A 22,169-nucleotide genomic window follows, 5' to 3' on the forward strand; every position below is an offset into this window, starting at 1 on the left:
CTTTCTAGTAGCCTGGCTCCCACTAGGGGAGGAATCAGAAGGGGCTGTGCGGGCCCCGCCAGCTACCCCTTGAAACCCATCCAGACTCAGCGGTCAGCTCCAGATTCTAAACTGTATATTTTTTTCATGGTATTGTTAAAACAGTGAGGAAACATTAAAAAAAAAGAAAAAAGAAAGCCCTTAGGCACACCAGGTGTCTGCTTCTGCTTCTGGGGGGGAGCGGTTTCAGGATGTGGTGGGGGGAGGGGTGGGGGTGCAGACGGGGGTCCTGGGGCTGCCTGTGCTCTCACAGCGCTCAGGGCCTAAGGGCGCTTCTCTCCCTGGTCCTTTGGGGTCCTCCCCTGCCCTGCTCCCCAGCCTCTGGAGACCTGCCTGGGCTGGCGGACGTGGGGGATCTGGATTGTAGTGCCCTGACCTGCCACTTCCCAGCTGGGGGCCCTTGGTCACTCAGTTACTTGGCTGCTGCCCTGTGACACAGGAATCCTGCTGCTCTTGCAGGGCTGGGCTGCACACAGGGTCACTGTCGTGGTGTTGGCAAAGTTACTTCTAAGCTGCACCCTGCCCCCAGCCCAAGCTCCCAGGGGCCCAGATACATGGGAGCGGTCACCACCGGGACACAGTGGCGCCGTGTTGGGGAAAGGGGTTGCCATCCCTTCTTGCCTGGCCTTCTGCTGCCTGGCCTGGAGAACACCTTTCCAGACAGCCCTTTCTCTGTCCAGCCTCATGGCCTGCGAGGTGGGCTGGTGTCCCTGTTTTATGGAAGGAATGTGCCACGGGGTTGTCTTCCCCGAGTCACGAAGTAGTAGAATCAGAACATCATGGACTTTAGAGCCCTGTACCTTGAAGGTGCTCAAAGCTTCGTTCTTTCGGGAAGGGAGGTTGGGGAGTGAGTCTGTCCTGGGTGGGGTGAGCCCTCCGGCCTGCTGGCCCAGCTCCCACCTCACCGCCTTCCCTTGTCCACGCCCACGGTCCCCTTGGCATAGGCGGTCTCAGAGTGTCAGCCCGGGCAGGGCCGGCAGCTCTGTGAGCCGAAGCCCCTTGCACACAGCCTCCTTCCCACCCAGGGGCTGGTGCGGCTGAGTTTCTGGAACCCTGCCCCTCGCCTCAAGCCACCCAAGAGATCTGGTCTTGTGCTCATCCTCCCTGGGAAGCAATTAGAAGCATAATTAAAATGTCTCCCAGGTCCCTTTGCCCCTTCAGGGGCTCATTCCCAGCTAATGAGGGATGTGGCTAAGGGTGGGAGTTAGAAGCAGGGTGTGGTGGCCCCAAGCCGGGGAGGGAGACGAGGTTGTGGGGGGTGGGGGGACAGGGTTCCTGGGGGCTGCATCAACACAAGCCCACCCAGCCCTGGCCACCACTGGGGTATCTCCCTTCCCTCCCCCCACCCCACCACTGCTGGCAGTGCTGGGCTCTCCTGCTTCTTCAGCACACACTGTTCTGTCCCATTACTTTGGTAAGGGCTAGGTGTCAGCCCTTAGGACCACCCTGTGCCTGGCACGGCTCTTTGTATTGGCCTTGTTTATCCTCATGACCACTCAGGGAGGCCCAGACTGTTCTTTTACCCCCATTCTACAGACGAGGACTCGAAGGCAACTGGCCCCACCCCACTGAGCTGGGAAATGGAGATGCTGGGCACAGACCCAGCCACAGGCTCCCCACCCCTGTCCCTACCTGGTGATTTGCACTTCGGGACCCGGAATGACCAGCGGGGCCAGTGTTCTGGCTGAGCAGAGCGGCGCAGAGAGAGGCCGAGCTGGTCAGGGTGTGCCTGGCTCACCTGGGCTCTGTGCCCACGGGAAAGGGGCTGCTGCCTGCTGCCAGATGAGGTGCCGGGGGCTGCTGATTCATGTCATCCAGAGGGCCTGCCAGGAAGCACACAGGTCCTTCCTGGAGTCCCCCAGGGCTGGCCTCTGTCTCTGCTGAGCATGACCAGGCCTCACCAGCCTGCAGCCTTGGGCTTGTGTTCCTGCTGGCGTCCAAGCTCCCCTTTGACTCCGTTCTCCCGTGCACACAAGCCATTCCCCACTACACCCGGTGGCACCATGTTTCCAGAACAAAGAAAGTGGACAAAAGGAATAGAGTGTATGACCACAAGAGGGAGAGGTTCTTAGGATCTTTGAATTTAAGGACCTGGTTTACCTTCCCCGCCCACTCCCACTGCCCATTTTAGAGATGGGCAGACAGAGGTTGAGGGGAAGAAAGTGCTGGCTGCATCCCGTGAGCAGAGCAGAGACTGAGGTGGATCGGACTGGCTCCAGCTCTGACATGTCAGATGAAGGGCGAGCCAAGCCTGTGCGCCTTGTGGGGTGCAGGGGCTCCCAGAGCCCGGAGTGTGTGCGTGGTCAGGGTGACTGGCAGGGGTGGGGGGTTGAAGTTTTCAGGTGTAGGTGGCACCCCCCACCCATCCCTGGCTCACTCCATCCTCCAAACAGCCTCCCAAAGGGCCTCGCCTTTGCATACTGAGGCAGGTCCTCCCCACCCCCACTCCACCCCTGCATACACTCAGCGGCAGTGATAGCCACGGGCAGGGTATCCGGGACCCTAAAGACCCGGACGGAAGATGTGGGAAAGGCAAGTTAGGAAGAGAGACCCGAGAGCTTGTCTAGCTGTTTCCCCTTGGCAACAGCCAGATGGGAGATTGGAAAGAACGTTTGGGGGAGGGGAAGGTATTTGTGGGCAGCTGGGTATCAGCGGCTCTCCCTCTAAGACCTGTTGCTCTAACCCACCTAACTGCTGTTCTCCAAGAACGGAGACTCCCAGGAGGGGACCAGCGGGGCCAGGGATAGCCGCCTTCCCTGGCAGGACTCTAGCCTTGAAATGACCCCTTGGCACGTTATAAAATACCCGCCAAGGCCACAGGGCTCTGCTGAATTTTGTTTTGTTTTTCTGCCCCGCTTTGTTGCCAAAAGGATCAGAGGCAGCTTACAAAAATATGGAAAATACAATAGGATAAAAATAGATCAGCTCGAAAACAGGGCTGGAACAAACAGTACAGTGAACCAAGACGGTGGTATGCAGAAATGTGCTCCGGGTGGGCCTCCCCAGTTCTCAGAGATGGGCTGCAAATTGGACCCCGAGCTTCCCGTCAGTCAAAGTGAAAAGGGAAATCCACCCGTTACAAAACACACAAGTCCGCAAGGATACAACGATCCCAGAAACAACTCCTGCTTTTTCTAGGGTCTGGGAGGGGTGCTTGTGAGGTCATTGAAGGAGCCGGGAACGGGATCTCAGGCAGTGTTCTCACCAACGGCCTCCCAACCCATGCGCTCACACCAACCCCATCAGGCAACCTTTCTGTTCAGTGTCAGTCGAGTGCTTGAGGCCGAGGTGCAGATCTGTAAAATCAAGTCTATGGAGAGGGCCAGACCTGAGTGACCGAGTCACTCATCCAAGACATGTCATTGAGATTCTTCCAAAGCAGGGTTTCTCAGCCTCAGTACTGTCGGCATCTGGGGCCTGATCGTTCTTTGTTATTAGGCTGAGTGGCACCCCTGGTCTCCACCGCCTAGATTCTAGCAGCATCCCCCCCAGCTATGTCAATCCAAAATGTCCCCAGACATTACCACGTGTCCCATTGGAAGCCGAAAACCCCTGCTTCTACAGGAAGTGCTGAGACACCTTTTTTTTTGTTCCCCTAATAAGGGCCAATTTAAGACAAAAGTGTCTTAAGGTCACGTGTTTTTTATTCAACGTGGAAAAAGATTTATAGAGTCCGACGGGGAACAAAATGTATCTTCTTGCATCTTAAATTAGCCACTTTCCTGAGCGAGCTGGCAGGTCTCTAGCCAGCAGCACGGTACTCAGAAGGCACTGAGAAGTACCGCACAGCTTTCTGATCCCCACCCCCACCCCCATGGGGCCAGACTGAGCAATGTACTGAGAAGGTGGTACCTCCCAGCTTGACTTGGAAGATGCTCCTTCGGTGTCATTTCTTGCAACAGGGGCTCCGTCCCGGCCCCCAGAAAGTGACATCAGGGCTGCCTGCAAGTTTGGGGTAGTGTTCTCTGAAGACGGAAGTGGGCAGCGCGGATTCACCTGGTGATTATTGAGCAACTGCTGTGTGCCTCACTCTGTGAGTCGCTTAGGGACGGTGAGAGTAGGCGGGGCAGTGGACAATTCAGACACGGCCCCAGGATGGCGCTGTGGCTTTCCTGGGCTTCTCCTCCGTAGAGATGGTTTGAATTAGGTTTCTGACCGTGCTGGGAAAAAAGTGCATGCATTAAGATTGTAGATTAAAACTACTTTCTTTGGCCTAAGAGCTTTTCACAGATTTTCTTCCAATGTTAAGGAAATTAAAACATGTTCATGGGCCTCTGGAAGTCCTGAGGGGCCCGGGCACCGCACCTGCTGGGTCTGATGGGGAAATCCCATAGTGGGAACGTGGGCTTGGGGTGAGGCAGGGGGAGAAGGGGAAATAGAGTATCAGCAAGCAAGAAGATGAGCCCAACACTGCACTTGGCACCAAGGGCTTTGCAGGGAGAAACTGGTGGGTGCTGAGACGGGCGTTGACCTGGACCTCACTTTAGAGAAGGCCGTTAGGGCAGGCTCCCTGAGAGAGGAGAGCTCGAATCAGACCCGGGGATGAGAGGAATCCATGATGCGAGGAGTGGGAGCTGCACATTTGGGGAAGTGAGGACGTACCTCGCTTTGGCCTGAGCGTCTGGTGATGGTGACGTTCTTGAGAGGAGCTGGAGGGGGCACCAGTCTCTGGAGAGCTAGGGTTGGTCTCAGACATATGGAAGCCATTTCAAGTAGAAACGGTGAGAAGGCGGCCGTGGGGGCAGTGGGTGCCACGGACAGAATGTTGGTGGCCCCGTAAGTTCATGACATTGAAGTCCTACCGGCCCCCTCCCGGTGTGCTGGTCTGAGGAGGGGTGACCAGGTTTAGATAAGGTCATGCACGTGCGCCCCCCCACAATGGGACTAATGTCCTGATAGGAAGAGGAAGAGAGATCAGAGCACTCTCTCTCCACCGTGTGAGCACACAGCCACAGCGCGCGCTCTCGCCAGGAACCGAATCTGCCTGCGCCCTGATCTCGGACTTCCAGCCTCCAGAAACTGGGGAAAACGAAAGCCTCATGTTTCAGCCCAAGCTGACGGAGATGGAGGCGACCCCCCATGTGTCAGCAGCTGCTGGCCTAGAGTCGTGGCCCAGAGCCGCAGTCCAAAGCCAAACCGAGAAGCGAGACCAAGGACAGAGCTGTGGGTTGGAAGAACCCTGGACCGGAGGCAAGGTCAGGACTGCTGAATTTCTCTGCTCCAGCACCACCGAGTCTCCCAGCAGCCCCCGCGCCCAGGGGTGGGTTGGTTCGTCCAGGCTGGGAAGAGACAGGGCTGCCCTCTCTCTGTTTGGCCGCTTCTGTCACCCACAGCCACTGGGCTTGGCTTGGACACCAAGTGAGCACCATGGACTCCCCATCAATTGTTGGGGCCTGGAGGGTTTTTCCATCCGTAATCTGTCTGTCTGCCTTGTGACCCTAGAATCATTTAGAAGTAACAGACTGGAGGGCTGTTGCTGGGATGGAAATGGAGTTTTGCTTCCAGACTCAATTGACCCAGAGGCAGATCAAACGCATGACCTTGGCCCCCAATCCATCAAAGTAAGTGCCCCAGGCCGTGGCTGGGGGAATTAATGCATCATGGTGTCAACAGTCAGCTGGCAGTTCTGTGTCCTAGAGAGACCTTCCTCTCCCTCCTGCAAGTGGGGGGGTAAGAGGGAGTTGGCGCATACACCCCAGGAGCTGCAGGGATAGATAGGAGAACTTCAGTAATAATTATGGTTGATTCTGACCTGGACGTTTTTCTCTCTTACAAAGCATGGTCGGCTTTAGGGCTGTGGGGAAGAGGACCCCCTTTCCTGGGACTGCTGGATTCTGGCATACGAGCTGCCTCAAGGCCTCTTCTGGCTGCCCTTGGAGAATGGCCTCAGAGCTTTGCAGCCAGAGGCTGTTCCTCAAATCAGACCAGGGGCGCCTGACTGGCTCAGGGGTTAAGCATCTGCCTTCGGCTCAGGTCATACGATCCCAGGATCCTTGGGATCAAGTCCCCTATCGGGCTCCCTGCTCAGCAGGGAGTCTGCTTCTCCCTCTCTCCCTCTGCTGCTCCCCCAGTTTGTGCTCTCTCTCTCTCTCTGAATTTTAAAACTAACTAAATAAATCTTTTAAAAAATCTATTAAAAATAATTGTAATAAATGAAAGAGTGAATAAATACATAAAATGCAGGTCAGACCCAAGGCTGTAAGGCCGACTCCAGTGACCTCCCCGAGGCTGGGTCTACACTGTCCCCTACTGCCCGACGGTGCCCTGCCTGTCCCCAGCTTTGTGGCTCGTCCTCCTTGAACCCTTTCCTTGCCACCCACCAGAGAGCTAGGTGTTCCTGTGGAAGCTTTGCAAATGCCTTGCTTCCCACCCGATAGGATTCTGGCTCCTTATTTATGGGTGACTTCTCCCTGTCTTCCTGTCCTTATTGGTGTGCCAAACTGCTACGAATTTAGTAGCTTAAAGCGCCACACGTTGACTCTCTTACAATCCTGGAGGTCCGAAGGCAGACGTGGCTTCCACTGGACTAAAACCAAGGGGTCTGCAAGCCTGCATTTCTCCCGAAGGGACGAGGAGAGAATCCATTTCCACACGTCTTCCCGCTTCTAGAGGCCACCGGCCCTCCTTGGCTCGTGCCTTCCTCTGTCCTCAAAGCCGGCAGAGTAACATCCTTCATCTCCAAACTTCTCTTTCTCCTTTCCCCCCTCCCTCTGGCTCTCCTGCCTCCCACTTGGAAGTCTCCTGGTGATGACGCCCGGCCTGCCCAGACAATCCAGGATAACCTCCCCGTTTCAGGGTACGTAACCACCTCCCCAAGGTCCCCTTTGCCGCGTGAGTAACATGTCCACAGGGTTCAGAGATTAGGACGTGGGCATCTTTGGGGGCCGTTACTCTGCTCGCTGGAACAATGAGAAAAGCTGTGTCTTGTTCCTTCTGTATCCTTCGGCGTGAAGCGAAGTTCAAAGATACTTCTGCGCGAGCGCGCGAGTGGATGAATGGCTGCCTAGAGGCCAGGTGGGGGCAGAAGCCATTGAGTGAAGCTGGGAGGAGGTGGGAGAAACCAGAGGGTAGCCTCAGCTGGGCCCCTTCGTGCCTCTTCTGCTAACTCATTTTCACTGGTGGTCTGGGCCTCTGCTCAGCCTGGAGGGGCTCTGGGCACAGAAGCAGAGGGCCAGGTGGCCTGAAGACCAGGACACACGAAGGCGGCAACAGTGGAGGAGGAAAGCTTTCAGGAACCCCCTGGGCCCCACATGACTCTCAAACCAAAGTGCGGCCCCCATGCCCCCTCCGCGGCCTGAGCAGGCTCTCATCTTTCCAGCCCCGGGGGGTGGGTGCTTTCCTGCACAGCGGCTGGTGGGCTGGCTGTGGGCTCCTGCAGACAGAGCCTGTGATCTTCGGGAAGCTCCTGTAAGTAAGCCTGGGAGCCTCAGTTTTCTTTCTTTTAAAATTTCCTTTCTTTCTTTGACAGAAAGAGAGAGAGAGAGAGAGCACAAGTAGACAGAGCAGCAGGCAGAGTGAGAGAGAGAAGCAGGCTCTCCACTGAGCAGGGAACCCGATGTGGGGCTCGATCCCAGGACCCTGGGATCATGACCTGAGACAAAGGCAGACAAATAATATAATAACGGCTCTCTTTCTAGGGTTTTGTGGGAATTAGAGAAAAGATGGTGTACACGGTGAACCACAACCAGTTCAGTCCTAGGAACTATTCGTGAAGGTCGGGAGTCTCGGCCCCCGTTCCAGTGTCTACCGGCTCAGTAGACTTGGGCTGTCCTTTGCCCCTCTCAGCCTTGGTTTCTTAATCTGTTAAATGGGTAGAAGCATCTCAAACATTTGCAGGGGTGGATGGGAGGAGGCCCTGATGAGAAGTGTGGGTGGGTCGTTAGTTCCCTTACTGTACCCAGGCCTCTGCGGGAGAGAGACATCTTCCCCAGAGTAGCGTTCCCAGAACTGTCAGACTCACAGAGACCCAGCTCTCGGACAAGGACGCCGCAGGACCGTCCTGGCTGCTGGACCTCCCTGCTCTGCACTCCAAGTGGCTATTGTGAGACCAACAGCTGTCTCTGCCAAGTGGCATCTCTGGGGCACAAAGAGCAGTGGAGAGAGCAGGGCACACTGGCTCATTGTCCTTGGGGCTCACCAGCCGCAGCTGGGGGTTCCCGGGGGTTCCTCTGACCTCCACACCATGGCTGTCCAGGCACCCGGCCCATCCCTATGGACTTCAAGCAGCCCTCCAGCAGCACCTGAGCAGCACAGAGCCTCTGTCTCCTACAGCACCTTTTACTGGGGGCCCCTAGCAATGGTAAGCTTGAGGAGGGTGACCTTGGACCTGGGGACAGGATGCCGGTCCTCATTCCTTATGGCACCGACCCATTGGGAGGACAACTCTGATACAGCTTCCCCCTGGTATCAGGCGCTCACATGTGCTTTCCACGGCTGGCACCCCAGGTGAGGTCATGCTGGGGGTCCTGTTTCACTGGTGCAGAATCTGGGACTTATAGGGTTGATTAAATGGCCCAGGATCACAGGCTGGGGACCAGCAAAGTCCTGACTTGAACCCTGCCTCCCTGACCTGCTCAGTGCCAGTCTCTACCCTTTGCATGGACTCAGAGCCCTCGGGTGGGCGTGGGGCTGATGTACAGACACCAGGGAGGAGGGCTTGGGCACACTCAGCCCAGAAAAACATGGGCTGCCATTGTCCAAAGACCAGGGGGACAGGCACGAGGACCTCCCCCAGTTCCCGGCAGCCGGAGAATTCTAGAGCTCCCCGTGCCCCCGCTTTTCAGAGACGTACATTTATAGAGGAAAAGGGGCAGGGTGATGATAATTCCGGACATCTGCAGCCAGAGTTAAATGAGCGTCTCATAATGATGGTGATTTAAAAATTAACGGGCGCCTGGGTGGCTCGGTTGGTTAAGCGACTGCCTTTGGCTCAGGTCACGATCCAGGAGTCCCGGGATTGAGTCCCACATCAGGCTCCCTGCTGGGCGGGGCGTCTGCTTCTCCCTCTGACCTCTCCCCTCTCCTGCTCTCTCTCTTTCTCTCATAAATTAGAGAAAAAAAAAAAAACTAATGCCAGTATTTGCAGAGTGATGCACGACCACTTTGCGGTCATGACTGAATGAATCTATGAAAACACAGGTGCTGGGGACACGCTTCAGGGCACAGAGAGAGAACTAGGAGTTTCGAGAGGGGACCCCCCCCCAAACTGGGGCACTCAGCTCCCCACTGCAGCCCTTTCTCCGGGGTATCACCAGGGATTCTCTGGCCTGGGGCTTGTGTTTTCTCTTCGCACAATGGGGGTGCTGGTCCACTTGGGGAGCCTTGAGGGGGCTGTGTACATGGGGGGCAACCCCCTGGTCTGACAAGAAGAGGAGGAAAGGACTTATGGGGTGGGAGACCCAGACCTCCCCTGTTGACACCAGACAGCTGTGGAACCTTGGCAGTGACCTTCCGTGTGTGTTCCTTTGCTCCTCTGTGACAGGAGGGAGGGCCCCGGCAGCTGAATGTCCACGTGGGAGGACATACGAGTCCGCTGGGGCCACCATAGCAAATCACCACAGAGATGGCGCCTTGAGACAACGGACACGCACTCTCCCAGTCCGAGAAGGTGGTGTGGGCAGGGCAGCCTCGGAGGGAGAATTGTCCCCCGCCTCTGTCTGGGCCTCTGGGGGTGACTGGCCAACCTCGGTGCCCCATGGCAGCCACCCAAATCCCGCCTCTCTGCCCTCTCTGCGTGTCCCCAACCCCCTCTCCTCTCCTGTGAGGACCCTAACTGCAGGCTGATCTTGTTGGGATCCAGCTGCAAAGATCCAATTTCTAAATCAGGTCACATTCACAGGGACCAGGGGTTAGGACTTGGTCTACCTTTTGGGGGGAGACAATTCAACCCGCCCCAGAAGGCATTTTGGGGAAGCAAAAGCCACGAATGCCGGGTGTTGTCATTCTCATGCCAAGTCGAAGATGGTGCACGGTGGAGAGGGATGGGGGGGACCCATCTTCGTCTTCGCAGCATCGTCGGTGCACCCCTGCCGGCCAGGCACACGGGGGTGCCACAGGGAGTCCAGATGGAGGGCGGGACCTTGACCCCAAGAAGAGGGGAGGCTGGTGGTGGATGGAGGGAGTCTGCCCTGGGGTCTCCTCCACGCTTGGCTCTTGCCAGAGAACCCCTTCCGACCACCAGAGAGCGGGGACATCTCCGGGGCTCTAATTACTATTTTTATCCTCCTTTACATAGCGGCCTGTCCTGTCTTTCATCCTCAGTCTAGTCTTCGGGGGGCCGCGTGGGGCTCTCCCAGCCCCTCTGGGGGGTGCTCGGCTGATGTCATGAGAGAAAACCAAGCCGCAAGAGACACTCGAGTTTCAAGTCCCTGCTTTCTCCAATCTTGTCACTCACACCCTCTGCCAGAGGGTCTAACTGAACCTTGACCACCACCCACCCACTGCCGTGTCACCCCATGCCCTGTGCTTTCACGTGGCTGGTCTCCCTTCTGGAACATTCCTCTGTGCCCCTCCCTGCCCCTGCTTAGCACCCCCACCCCCTTTAGCATTTATCCCTCTGTGATCCCCTCTCATTCCCCTGGACCATCGTGTACTCCGCACTTGACTGGGAGGTCCCTGAGGGCAGGAAGACAGTCCCAACCCCCAGTACCCAGATGCCGTCTGGATTTTCATGGAAGGAAATCATCCAGAGACCCGGATTTGAATTCCCTCGTCACCGTCTTCCCAAGTGAGTGCCCTTGGCCTCACCAGCCAGCTGAAGCTGGATGTCCTCGTTGGCCTCCCTGGCCGGCCTGGTTGGTATGTTGACAGATGAATGGGTTTCTGGGACTCCTAATCGATGCACAGGACTAGGGCGTCTACCCCCAGGGGCCCCTGTGACCCAGCCTCCCCCAACCTGCTGCTCAGCACCCAGCCTCCCGAGAATTGAAGTTGGAGGGAGGCCCGGACTTCTGCAAACTCTTGGATGCCCTCCCCACCCCTCCCCTGCCCCGCCTCGGCTCCAGGTGTCTCTCTCTCCAGCTATTTTCTTTTCGGATCCAGAGTTCAAAAGAACAAGGCGAGAGCGGGAGCCCTGGGAAAACAAAAGCCAGCAGGCTCCTTCTTGCAGGCCAGCGCGGGCCTGTAGGGTGCTGCCCACGTCTCCGTTCCGTCTGGGAAGGAGGGCGTTGGGTTCCGTGGGTTCCAGTGTGACTGGGAAAACAGCAGCTCCAGCGGGAGGGAAGGCCAGTGCAGGGGCCCAGGCGGAGGGGCGGGGGCCCAGGCGGAGGGGCGGGGCAGGGGGGGTGGGGGGGCAGCCTGACCTAGTTAGAGCCTTAAAGGACTCCACTGAAAGCCCTTTCAGATGTCCCCCAGCCCCGGGTGCAGGGGTGGCCTAATAATAATAAAACAACATTTGCATGGGGATTTCGTTTACAGAGCCCTTTCTCAGGGGTGGGAGGCGCTCGGGTGGCCTGTGGCATCCTGGCGGGGAGGCCGAGGCCTCTGGTTGGTTCCACCCCCCAGCCGAGCTCCGAGCTCGCGGTTGTGTGCGCGTGAACAAAGCGCTATTCATCCGACTGTTTCCGATTCCTCTGGATTTCGTTCTTTTTTTCCCTCTCCCATGAAGAGCTCACTCAGGGCTTGTCACTCAGGCCAGAAAAGGGGTGTCAGCTGTCCCAGAGGGAGGGGTTGGCTGGGACCCGATTGGAGGGAGGCACCCCTGCCCCGCGGCGCCCCCCACCCCCACCCTTTGGCCTCCAAGCTCCTGGGAATGGGAGCAGCCTCACTGCGGTCGGTTGGTGGAACTCTTCCCAAAGCTGACCTGTGGCTTTGTGTTCGTGGTGAAAGAGTGAGCACAGGTGTGGTCATGTCTGCGCGTATGTTGTGTGTCTGTCTGAGGGCACCGCACAGAGATGAGCAGTGTGGGGAGGGGCTTGGCTAATTCTTCCCCAGCAGGGTGCATGGGGAGCGGGTGTGGGGGCGTGGGGCCCTGGGGGGCAGCGTGAGGCCCCAGGGTGTCTGCACCTGCGTCAGGTGGGCGTGGTGAGAGAGTCACGTGGCCGTCTCCTGGCCGCTGGCACCCAGGGATGAGGGACGCAGCGTCAGACCCGGGCCCCTTAAGGGCCTCCCATGAGCTATATAGGGTCCACCTGCAGGGGCTGAAGCAGGTTTTAGCAGCCCCGGCAGGAGACCGAAGATGCAAGAGGTCATTGCAGGGCTGGAGCAGTTGACCTTCACCTTCGAGAAGGATGTAGAGACGCAGAAGGGCACTGGCCTCCTGCCTTTCCAGGGGATGGACAGTGAGTGAGGCCAGGGTGTCGGCCGTCCCTCTGGAGGAACCTTGAGCCATGGCCCCTCTCCCAGCCCTCTCTGGAGGCCTCACTGCTCGGCTCAACCAGGGAGACTGAGTTGGGTGGGGGGGCTGGAACCGACCATCTGCGAGTCCCAGCTCAGTCCCTCCCTTCTTAGGGGCTCAGGTCCCCCCTCTTACGTCTTCTCCAGGGCGCTAGGAAAATGGGGCTGACTTCCAGGCAGTCCATTTCCCAGACTGGGAAAGCAGAGATACCCAGAAGGTGAATTGTGAGAAGCCAGGAATGTCCACACGGGCCCCCTGAGCTCCCCTGCGGCCCTCCATCTCCTCTGTTTCAAAGCTGGGGGGTTAGGTGTTGCGGTGTGGAGGCTGGTTCTGAAAGCCAGCAGCCAAAAAACCAGGAGCCTGGGGGCACTTGCGGGGGGGGGGCACTTCCTGAGAAGGAAAAGCCGCTCTGGCAGCTGCAGCCACTGAAGAAGCTACCTTCCTTCTTCCCCTTCTAGAATCGGGCTCGGCTGTGTGCAACTTCTTCGCTAAAGGGCTCTGTGACAAAGGTGGGTCAGCAGGAGAACCTGGCGGGAGAGGGGGTCTAGACCAGTCGATACCGTGATGGGTTCCCCTGGGCCTGGAATAAGGAGTCGAATCTGCACCCGGGGAGGGGAGTTGGAATGGAGTCGAATTTGTCTTATAAGGAGGCAAAGGGCAGGAGAGCGGGTACGTCCCTCAGGAAGCCCTCCCCTCCCCGTGAAGGATTTCCCTGGCCCAGGAGCATTGATTAGGGTACCCAGGGCTACCTGGAAGGGGACAGTCCCTTCTTTCTACCTTGCTGGGGTGGGAGTGTTTCCAGAGTTTCAGCCTGTGTGTTCCCAGGAGGCCCCGGGGGTCTTGAGTTTCCTCCCCGCCAGGAAAGCTGCATCCTTCTCCCCAGGCCCCCCAACTTCTCATCCTCTGAATCAACATGGGACCTGGTCAGCTCTTCTATGTAGTCTTTATGTCCTAAGACAACTCTGTCTTTCCGTCTCTGAAATGCTACCCATAAATGTCCCCTGTTTCTCCCCCACCCCAACTTGGATCAAGCAAGCCCCTCTCCCCTAATACAGGTGACCTGACTCCAACCAGGGGTTCCCAACCTCTGGCTCATGAGCCACTCATGGCCTCTTCCTATAGAAATACACAGTTGCCCCCAAAAGTCTTGCCTCCAATCTGGGGGTTCCCAGTCCCCCTATAGATTCAGGCTCAGTAACCCTGCGAATGTAAATGAGTTCAGGACCAGTTTTTTGGATCCAAGCAGCCCTGTTCTTGGGAAGCCAGGAGGCTGGGAGGGGCCCAGGTGGGGTGGGGGGGTGCTCTAGGGCGTAATTGCCACACACCTTGCACCTCCTTTGTCCTGTCGGCCCTGGATGACGGAGTGAGAGGGGGGACCAGCATTGCTCACTCGAGGCTCAGCACTGAGATGGCGCCTCGGGTCCTGTCTCCAAAGCAGTGGTTCACAGTGACACCCTCTTGCAGAGAAACACCACTGCCCTGGCCGGAGGTCACACCAGAGCAAGTTCCGGGCCGGGTGATGGGAGGGCTATTTACAAAGAAGCCCTTCCCGGTTTCCCTCCCCTTCTATCAGAGTCAGCCAAGCACGAGCCCGGCCCTGCTCAGGAACTTAGAACTGGGGTGTCCTTCCTGCTGATGCTAATACCCCAGGAAGAAGAACAAAGAGTTACCTCGACCATTTCCACTTCCTTCTATGTTGTTACAAAGCTGGCTTGTTGGTTAGCACCTTAGGTCTCCGCACTCAGGAAACGTAACCTTTGTGGGAGTTTTTAGGACCTGATTTTAACAGGCCCTTTGGGAGCACTGGATGCCCCCAGACTGTGCTGCCCCCAGAACCACGGCTCTGCTCTCTGGTAGGGGTCCCCCGCCATGAGCCTGGAGGAGAGGGGGCGCCTGAGAGCTGCTCAGACCCCCTGGGGCTCCCTGGAGCTGGACCTGCCCTCGCCCTTCTCAAACCCCAGGGAGCCCCAGGGGGTCTGAGCAGGGTTTGGGCCGAGGGGTGGTCGTGTGAACAGCCGCCTGTCTGGATTACTACACCTCCTTCATGTTGCCTCTGGCCCCTGATTCTAGCTCCTGGGGGGTCAGGGGTTGGGAGGGAGGGAGGGAGGGCAGCGGGGATCTGAGCCCTAGCCTCTCCTGGGGGAATTCCTTCCTGGGCTGAGCCGGGTCCACGCTGGGTGCTCTGGTGTCCCCAGGGAAGCTCTGCCCATTCCGGCACAACCAGGGGGAGAAGATGGTGGTGTGTAAACACTGGCTCCGTGGCCTGTGTAAGAAGGGCGACCAGTGCGGCTTCCTGCACCAGTACGATGTCACCAGGATGCCCGAGTGCTACTTCTACTCCAAGTTCGGTAATGTCTCGCCGTGGCTCCAGGCCTTGCCCGGGAGGTTGGCAGGGTGGACTGTGAGAGGGACAGAAGTTTTGAGAGGGGCACGTAGAGGAGGCCGTGTATGCCTCTCTGAGTCTCGGGTGCCTGCTTCTCCAGCCCCCTAGATACAGGGTGTCCCTGTTTGTTGTTTTTTTTTTTAAGGATTTTTTTTTTTTAAGGATTTTTTTTTTACTTGACAGAGATCACAAGTAGGCAGAGAGGCAGGCAGAGAGAGAAGAGGAAGCAGGCTCCCCGCTGAGCAGAGAGCCTGATGTGGGGCTCGATCCCAGGACCCTGAGATCATGACCTGAGCCGAAGGCAGAGGCTTTAACCCACTGAGCCACCCAGGCGCCCCAGGGGGTCCCTGTTTTACTGCCCCGCAGGCACACATGGGTCCCTCTGAGGGAAGGGGAGGGTGTGGCTGGAATCAGGGGCTGAATAGTTCCCCCGATGGTCCTGGCTAATCACATACCCGGACTGAGTGTCCGGAAACAAGTCTTGAAAGGGCGATCTCTCTGTCCCGGGGTGGGTCTGGGCCAGGGAGCCCCAAACAAGCATTTGGAAGCCACTTTCCCAGTGCTTGTCCAACACACAGAGCACCTGTTCTGCTGGCCGGTATCATTGTCTGCTCTCTCCACTGTCTTACTTATTAAGTCTTATTTTAGAAGGAAACTTGACATCGTTTCCGTAAGTAGAAAACGAGCATCTCTTACGGGCAGTGCGAGGTAACTAAGCATCCAGTCGTGAGGCTCAGACGCCCTAGCCCCTCCACTTATCTTGTGTGGTCAGGTCTGGCCTCAGGACCACGTTTTGTCATCCACGGGGCTGCAGAGGGGGAAGCCACAGCCACGTGTCCTCTCCCTGAAGAAGGGTCTGTGAATGTGTTTCAGATCTCATAAAATATCTTCCCAATACAATTCTACAGCTCCGTTCTTTCCGGAGCTGGACGGAGCCCTAGGGATTGTAGTCTAGCGCTTTTCAGACTGTGTTCCAAAAGAGTGACCGGGGAGGGGAGAGCTGGCCCAGTCTCCAGGGACCTCTCTGACTGAGACAGCTGCAGGGGTCGCTGTCCCTCATTAGTGCCCGCGGGTCCCCCCCCAACCCCCGCCCAGCGTTGTAGGGGGAGTCTCGGGTATGTGGGAAGAAGGCAAAGCATCCTCGAAGAGTCCCTCCCAGGCCAGAAGTCCATGGCCCGTGCGCTCAGAGCTGGGGTTCAGCTGCCCACGTGTGTTCTTTGAAAGAGAGGACAAAGTTTACCTGGAGCCCGGCTCCCCTTGGTCACCGCCTAAACCTCTTTCATTTAAAAATGCCATTTATTAAAAAAAAAAAATGCCATTTATTGGGGGCTCCAGTCGTACAATCGGTTAGGGCGTGGTACTTATAAAAATGCCATTTATTCATGCCTTCAGGAAAACTTGGTTCTGTTTTCTTTTGGGACTTGGATGCTGTGCTGGGGACGGGCACAGGGATGGGACCAGGTTCCCTTCTGCCCCCCCAAGACCTCTCACGGTGAGGGGCATCCTTGTAAATCACTGACAGTAGTTGGTAACCTCTGTTTCTGCTCTTAGAGTAAATGAGTATCTCTAATAGCCTATCAAAGGGATTCTCATTCTTCTTGCAGGAAGTTGTTTTGTTTAGAGCCTTAGAGTGGGAGGTGTAGGAGCGTGGGATGAAGGAGGCCAGGGTCTTTGGGCACAGCCCCTGGCTGGGAAAGGCAGTGTGGAGGGTGGGGTCTGGGTGCCACCTGCTGGCCGTCAGGGGTGCACGGAGACGTGCATCCAGGCGGAGGCGGAAAGGGAGCCCTGCGCAGGTGATTTCCCACTGCCTGACCTGTCAAATGCTCACCAGCCCTGGAGGGGGGCGAGGAGGGGGTATGTCACTTCCATTCCTCTGGAGGCCAGAGCCAGGAGTCTGCGCTCTGCCAAGGGCTGCACACAGACGACAAGCACGGAAACCCATCGTCAGTGCAAGGAAGGCTGATGGTCGTGGCCACGGCATTTCCCCTCTCCGAGCCCTGGTGTCCTCATTCGTGAGATGGCAGGACGTGGAAGGAATGGTGGTTTAAAGCTCTGTGGCATCCGTGGCCCTCTTCTCCAGGTGAAAGCCAATCGTGAAGTTCCTTTTGGTTCTGAGAAGCACCACGTTGTAGATTTTTAGGGAGGATGAGATTGGAAGCCTTTACCGCTTCTCTACTCAAATGAAGTGAAAAATGAGCCGAATCTTCCCCAAGGCTCCTTCCAAGCTCCTGGCCCCTAAGAGAAACCTAAGAGGGTTCTTCCCACAACTCTCAAGTGGTCTGTCCAATAGGGCTGGTTCCTTTTAGGGAACCTGAGTCCTGGTCCCTCTACAGACCAATGACAGTGCAGATGTAGTGAAACTACAGGTGTCCCTCTGTGTTGCATCTGGCATCATCCCAGTGCCCCCTTGGGGGTACGACTCTGCTCTTCTTGGCATTTCCACCAAAAAGGACTGTGCCCTGGTTCTGGAAGCACCGTGGGTCTCCTAGCGATGAAGGCAAGAGGGTTTAATCAGATTGCTTCCACGATGTGTCTTCTTGGATCGTTAGCTGCTTACTCTGGGTCTCCCCTCCCCCACCTCTCCTTTCGTTCCTTCCTCTCTGGTAGCCTCCAAATGCCTTCAGTTCCAGCACCTCCCTCGGGATCTCTGACCCTGCCTCAACACTTCTAGGTGTGCTTATTCCTACCCCAGTCCTGCTGGGCACATAGCACTGGGATCCATCCTCCTTAGATTGTTGCAAGGATCAGAAAAACCTCTCTGTGGGGGCGCCTGGGTGGCTCAGTGGGTTAAGCCGCTGCCTTCGGCTCAGGTCATGATCTCAGGGTCCTGGGATAGAGTCCCGCATCGGGCTCTCTGCTCAGCAGGGAGCCTGCTTCCCTCTCTCTCTCTCTGCCTGCCTCTCCATCTACCTGTGATTTCTCTCTGTCAAATAAATAAATAAAATCTTTAAAAAAAAAAAAAAAAAGAAAAACCTCTCTGTGGCTGGTGGCAGACAGCAGGCAAGTGGCTTCTGTGCAAGGGGCAAGGTCCGTCCAGTCTGGGGAGGATGGAAAGAGCACTAAAGATGAGCCTGCTTTTAAAGAATGCTGGACTTTTCAGGTGATTGCAACAAGAAGGAATGTTCCTTTCTCCACGTGAAGCCAGCTTTCCAGACCCGGGACTGTCCTTGGTATGACCAAGGTTTCTGCAAGGATGGTGAGGCCCCGATAGAAAGGGAACAATAGGAGATCAAGATGGGAGAGGGGCGGTCCCTGGCAGGGGAAGGAGGCATATTCCGGATGAGGCCTGGGGGTGGGGGGGCTTCCCAACAGAAGATCCTTCCATCATCCTCCCCAGGCCTCCCTGTAACGTTCAGCCAGCGATGGGAGAACCTGGCACAGGACTGGCTTCTTGCAGCAGGCTTGCCTGGGTTCTAATCCCCGTGACTTCAGAATGCATCAGCTGTGTGACCTTGAACGAATTGCCGAACTCTCCTCATTTATGGAAAGGGGAAACCCCTCCCTCCTAGGGGCGGACCCCCAGGAGACTGTTCATCTACAGTCTCCGCTTTTCCCACCGCCCCCCCACTCGTGTGCTGTCGCTGAAGCTTGCTCTGCCTACCCCATTAAGAGGCAGGTTCCCCCCATCCTCATCCCTGTGCTCTGAGGCCCACATGCTTTGTTTTCCTTTGCCTCCAGGCGCATTGCTCTGAGGCCTCAGCTGAGTTGGTTTTGGGGATTTTAGGGGAGGAAAAGTGAGCTGTGGGGTGAGCCTTTCCTCAGTTGTACCTTCTGGAGCTAAGTCAAGATGGCATGTGACTATCTACAATCCTGTCATTCTGCCCAAACGCAGTGTGTTAGGAATGCTTCCGGCCCCCTTGTTCAGGACCTACCCCAACATATTCCGACGTCGCCTTTCCCCTCTCAGTTACATGGTTAGGAAGCAGGTGCTTTGGGCAGTCTGGAAGGGAGAGATTTATACACCCCATGAAGTGGAGAGCCTGACCCTCCTGGTGAGCTTTGTCATGTGTCTTTCTGGCTGTTCTTTGCCCAGCAGGTCCCCTCTGTAAACACCGCCATGTCCCTAAGACAATGTGTGTTAACTACTTAGTGGGCTTCTGCCCCGAGGGCCCCCACTGCCAATTTGCACAGTGAGTATGACCCCTGGATCAGCAACTCCCACCTAGCACTGCCGTTCTCTGGCTTCTAGATCTGGATCCTTCTCTACCTTCACTGGCCCAAGGTGGGAAATGAAGTTTCTGGTGAGCATCCGCCCAGTGTTTTCCTTGCTGCCTTACCCTGCACACCCACCCCCCCTCCCCCACTTGGGGCTGCACTGAACGCTACCCCAGGCAGATAATGCGTCTTCGAGCTGGGCATGGACATCTAGCGCTTCACAAACTGTTCTAGAAATGAGTAGAAACCCTTAACACCCACCCCAAGCCTCTGCAGTTCTCCCTCATCCCCTGGCTGGGGTCTGGGCTCCTTTCCCGCAGGGTTCAGAAATGGGAAATCTGCAGCAGGCTGACACCGAGCATGCTAATGAGCTGGGGGCGGGGGAGGGGGCTGGAGCCAGGCGGTAATCCTCTCTCTCTCTAATTCCCTCAGTCCCAAGATGAATCTTTCATTCAACTCGAGCTACAGGAAGGTGAGTGCAGGCAGGAAGGGGGCAGGTGTGTCTGGTTCTCTTTAGTGGGCATGCTCCCTGGGAAGCAGTCTCTCTCTCTCTGGTACCGCCCTATGCCCAGCTGCCCTCACTCTCTCATGATCTGCTCCAAGTGCCCACCCCGGGAAAGGCACACGCCAACACCCCAACCCCCTCCAACCCCTGTAACCTCTGCTTCAGGATGCTCAGCTTATGGGCCCCTGAGGCTTTCCTTCTCCTTAGCTGGAGAGAGAGAGAGAGAGAGTGTGTGTGTGTGTGTGTGTGTGTGTGTGTGTGTGTCTGATCTCTATGCCCAACATGGGTTTCGAATTCATGACCCAAAGGCTAAGAGTTGCATGTTCTACCAACTGAGCCAATCAGGTGCCCAGTGTATGAGAGGTTTTTGTTTGTTTGTTTGTTTTAGACTTTATTCATTTATTTGACAGAGAGAGAGAGGTCACAAGTAGGCAGAGAGAGAGGGGGAAGCAGGCTCCCTGCTGAGCAGAGAGCCCGATGTGGGTCTCGATCCCAGGACCCTGAGATCATGACCTGAGCCGAAGGCAGAGGCTTTAACCCACTGAGCCACCCAGGCGCCCCATGTATGAGGTTTTTAAAAAAAGAATGAGGGGTCCAGCTCCGGATTTGTGGTCTAAAGATACTGTTCAGGATCCAGGCTGTCCTGGTTGTGCCCAGTCCCTAGGGAAACATATAGTCTTCTTATTGCTAGCAAGCACCTCTGCACATCAGGCATCAGGGAACTAATCCAAATCTGGCCCCTGCATGTCTTTGCACAGCCTGGCACCTGAGAATGATGTTTTAAAAAGCGCGTAGGAAAAAGGCAAACCAAAGAATATATACTGTTAACACCGGAGAATGAAAATGTCTGTTCTCGAAGTTTTCCTGGATCAGGGTCAACTCATGGCTTCTGTATCCTCCAGAGCCGGTCTCAGGCCTACGCGGCAGGGCTGAGCCACTGCAACCGAGCCTGCATGGCCTGCAGAGCCAAACCGCTTTCTATCTGGTCTTCTACAGAAAGCCTGGGCTGACCCCTGGCCTGGATGACTCTGGCAGAGGTCAAAGCAGGCGTGGGAACAGGCTCTGCTTGCGCTGTTCCTCAGGGCCCCGCATCCGGTCCCTCAGCCCCAGGAAAGGCCGGTGCCGGCTCTCGAGGGCGCCCCCTGCTGCCCCTGAGTGGGGTCTCGGCTGGAAGGTGGGAAGCCGCCTCCATCCGTGACTATTGGCCAGTTCCCAAGCCCATGTGTCATCGTCAGCAGGAGGCATGTTTTGGCAATTACAGTTGTCACCAAAGGCGTCTTGAAACCTGGTTTCCGCTGAAAGAGCTGGCCAGAGCCTCTGCCCCTGATCTAAAGCCACCATGTCTACGCAGAGTGGATGTCTGCAGTGTTTTCTCCCGACCTTACCTGTAGCTTGTCCATGGGCCACGGCGTTCAGCACCTCCTGCTTCCGCCTGGGAGCGTCGCAAGCCCCCTTCCACGACCACGGAGTGCCGGCTTCTCCACCCTCAGAGGCAGCCCCAGGAGCCCTTGCTCTCCTGCCGCTTGGGGCTCAGGGCACGGGAGCAGAGCCCGTGCTACACGGTGAGTGGCCGCAGACAGACCAGGCCATAGCCCCGCTGAAGGCTGGGGTAGGTGGGTGGGGGGGAGTGGCTGCAGTCGGTCAGGTAAGAACACCACACTGGGGGGCAGGAGTGATGAATGGGGGTGTGGGGGGCCACCGGTAACCCCAATGTTTCTGCTAAGTCGCCACGACCTCAACTGACTTACATCTCCAGCCAGACAAGAATTTCTTTATTAAAATCTAGTAAATTAAACAGCTCTCACCTCCTCCTTCGCTGCCTATGAATTCAGAGTTCACACCTAATGTCCTCAAGAATTGCGGGGGGTGTGTGTGCGCAGGATTTGGTACGGGAAGGAACGTAGCACGTTGTTTTTCTGATTTTGTTGATTTTGCTATTTTCTGGCTTATCAGGAAGAAACACAACTTCATGAGATAACATCTACACTGTCCCCTGCTCCTGACTCCTCTGTACTCAAAGCTCCAGCAGGGACAGGGAAGGGCACGGAGTTCTTGCGTTTCTTGTACATTTGATTTTGGGGCCTTTGAACATCTGGATCCCTGTTCTCTGGGATAGTGATGCTGGCTTGAAAGTCTCAAGGTCTTTCAGGCCCGAGAGGGAGCTTCATTTAAGAGAGAATCCATCAAACTCCTTAGAATGACAGCTAACTAGCTGTCAGGGTTCCCTAGACGGGTCAGGGCATTTCTCCTGGGATCCGAATTTACAAAAAGTGACATCGGTCATCTTTTTCTTTTAGTGTCGTAACATGGGCCGTTATGCCAGCCAGAGCAGTAAGACTCCCAACAGGTAGGAGTTATCAAAAAGTAACCCCAGGTCGGTGGGCTAACTGACAACCATCCAGCAAAGAAACCCAACGGCCACTCTGTGGGATCCTCTGGTCCCCATGCCCAGCGCGCCCTCGTGTTGGCCCCCATGGGGCTGGAGATGCGGAAGTAGTGGCCTGGTGCACGGGGGCTTATTTCCTCTAATCCTGAAAAGGAGCCAGCTGGTACAAATACACCAGGACTGGAGGCAGATGGGACTGTGGTAGGGCGCGGTATCACAAAATGGGGGAGCAGGATGTACGTACACCCAGAGCTCGGGTTTGTGGGACATGCACGGGTCCTGCTCTGCGTGGCTCTTGCACCACGGCCAAGCTTGGGCCGTGCACGGCAGTGCTGTGCACACAGCCTCTCCTGCTGCTGGGAACTGA

At 56.5% G+C, this 22,169-nt stretch overlaps 1 protein-coding gene across 1 annotated transcript; it reads left to right on the plus strand.

The window, feature by feature from the left end:
* Nucleotides 1-12,214: 12,214 nt before the first annotated feature.
* Nucleotides 12,215-19,318, plus strand: CPSF4L (cleavage and polyadenylation specific factor 4 like). Its single transcript, XM_044250207.1, has 7 exons — nucleotides 12,215-12,317; nucleotides 12,832-12,882; nucleotides 14,569-14,721; nucleotides 17,857-17,952; nucleotides 18,793-18,886; nucleotides 18,946-18,997; nucleotides 19,232-19,318. The coding sequence occupies exons 1-7, from the start codon at nucleotides 12,215-12,217 to the stop codon at nucleotides 19,316-19,318; spliced, it is 636 nt and encodes a 211-aa protein (XP_044106142.1).
* Nucleotides 19,319-22,169: the final 2,851 nt, after the last annotated feature.

The sequence above is a fragment of the Neovison vison genome, chromosome 5 (genome assembly GCF_020171115.1).
Source record: "Neovison vison isolate M4711 chromosome 5, ASM_NN_V1, whole genome shotgun sequence".
NCBI classification, from domain to species: domain Eukaryota; kingdom Metazoa; phylum Chordata; class Mammalia; order Carnivora; family Mustelidae; genus Neogale; species Neogale vison.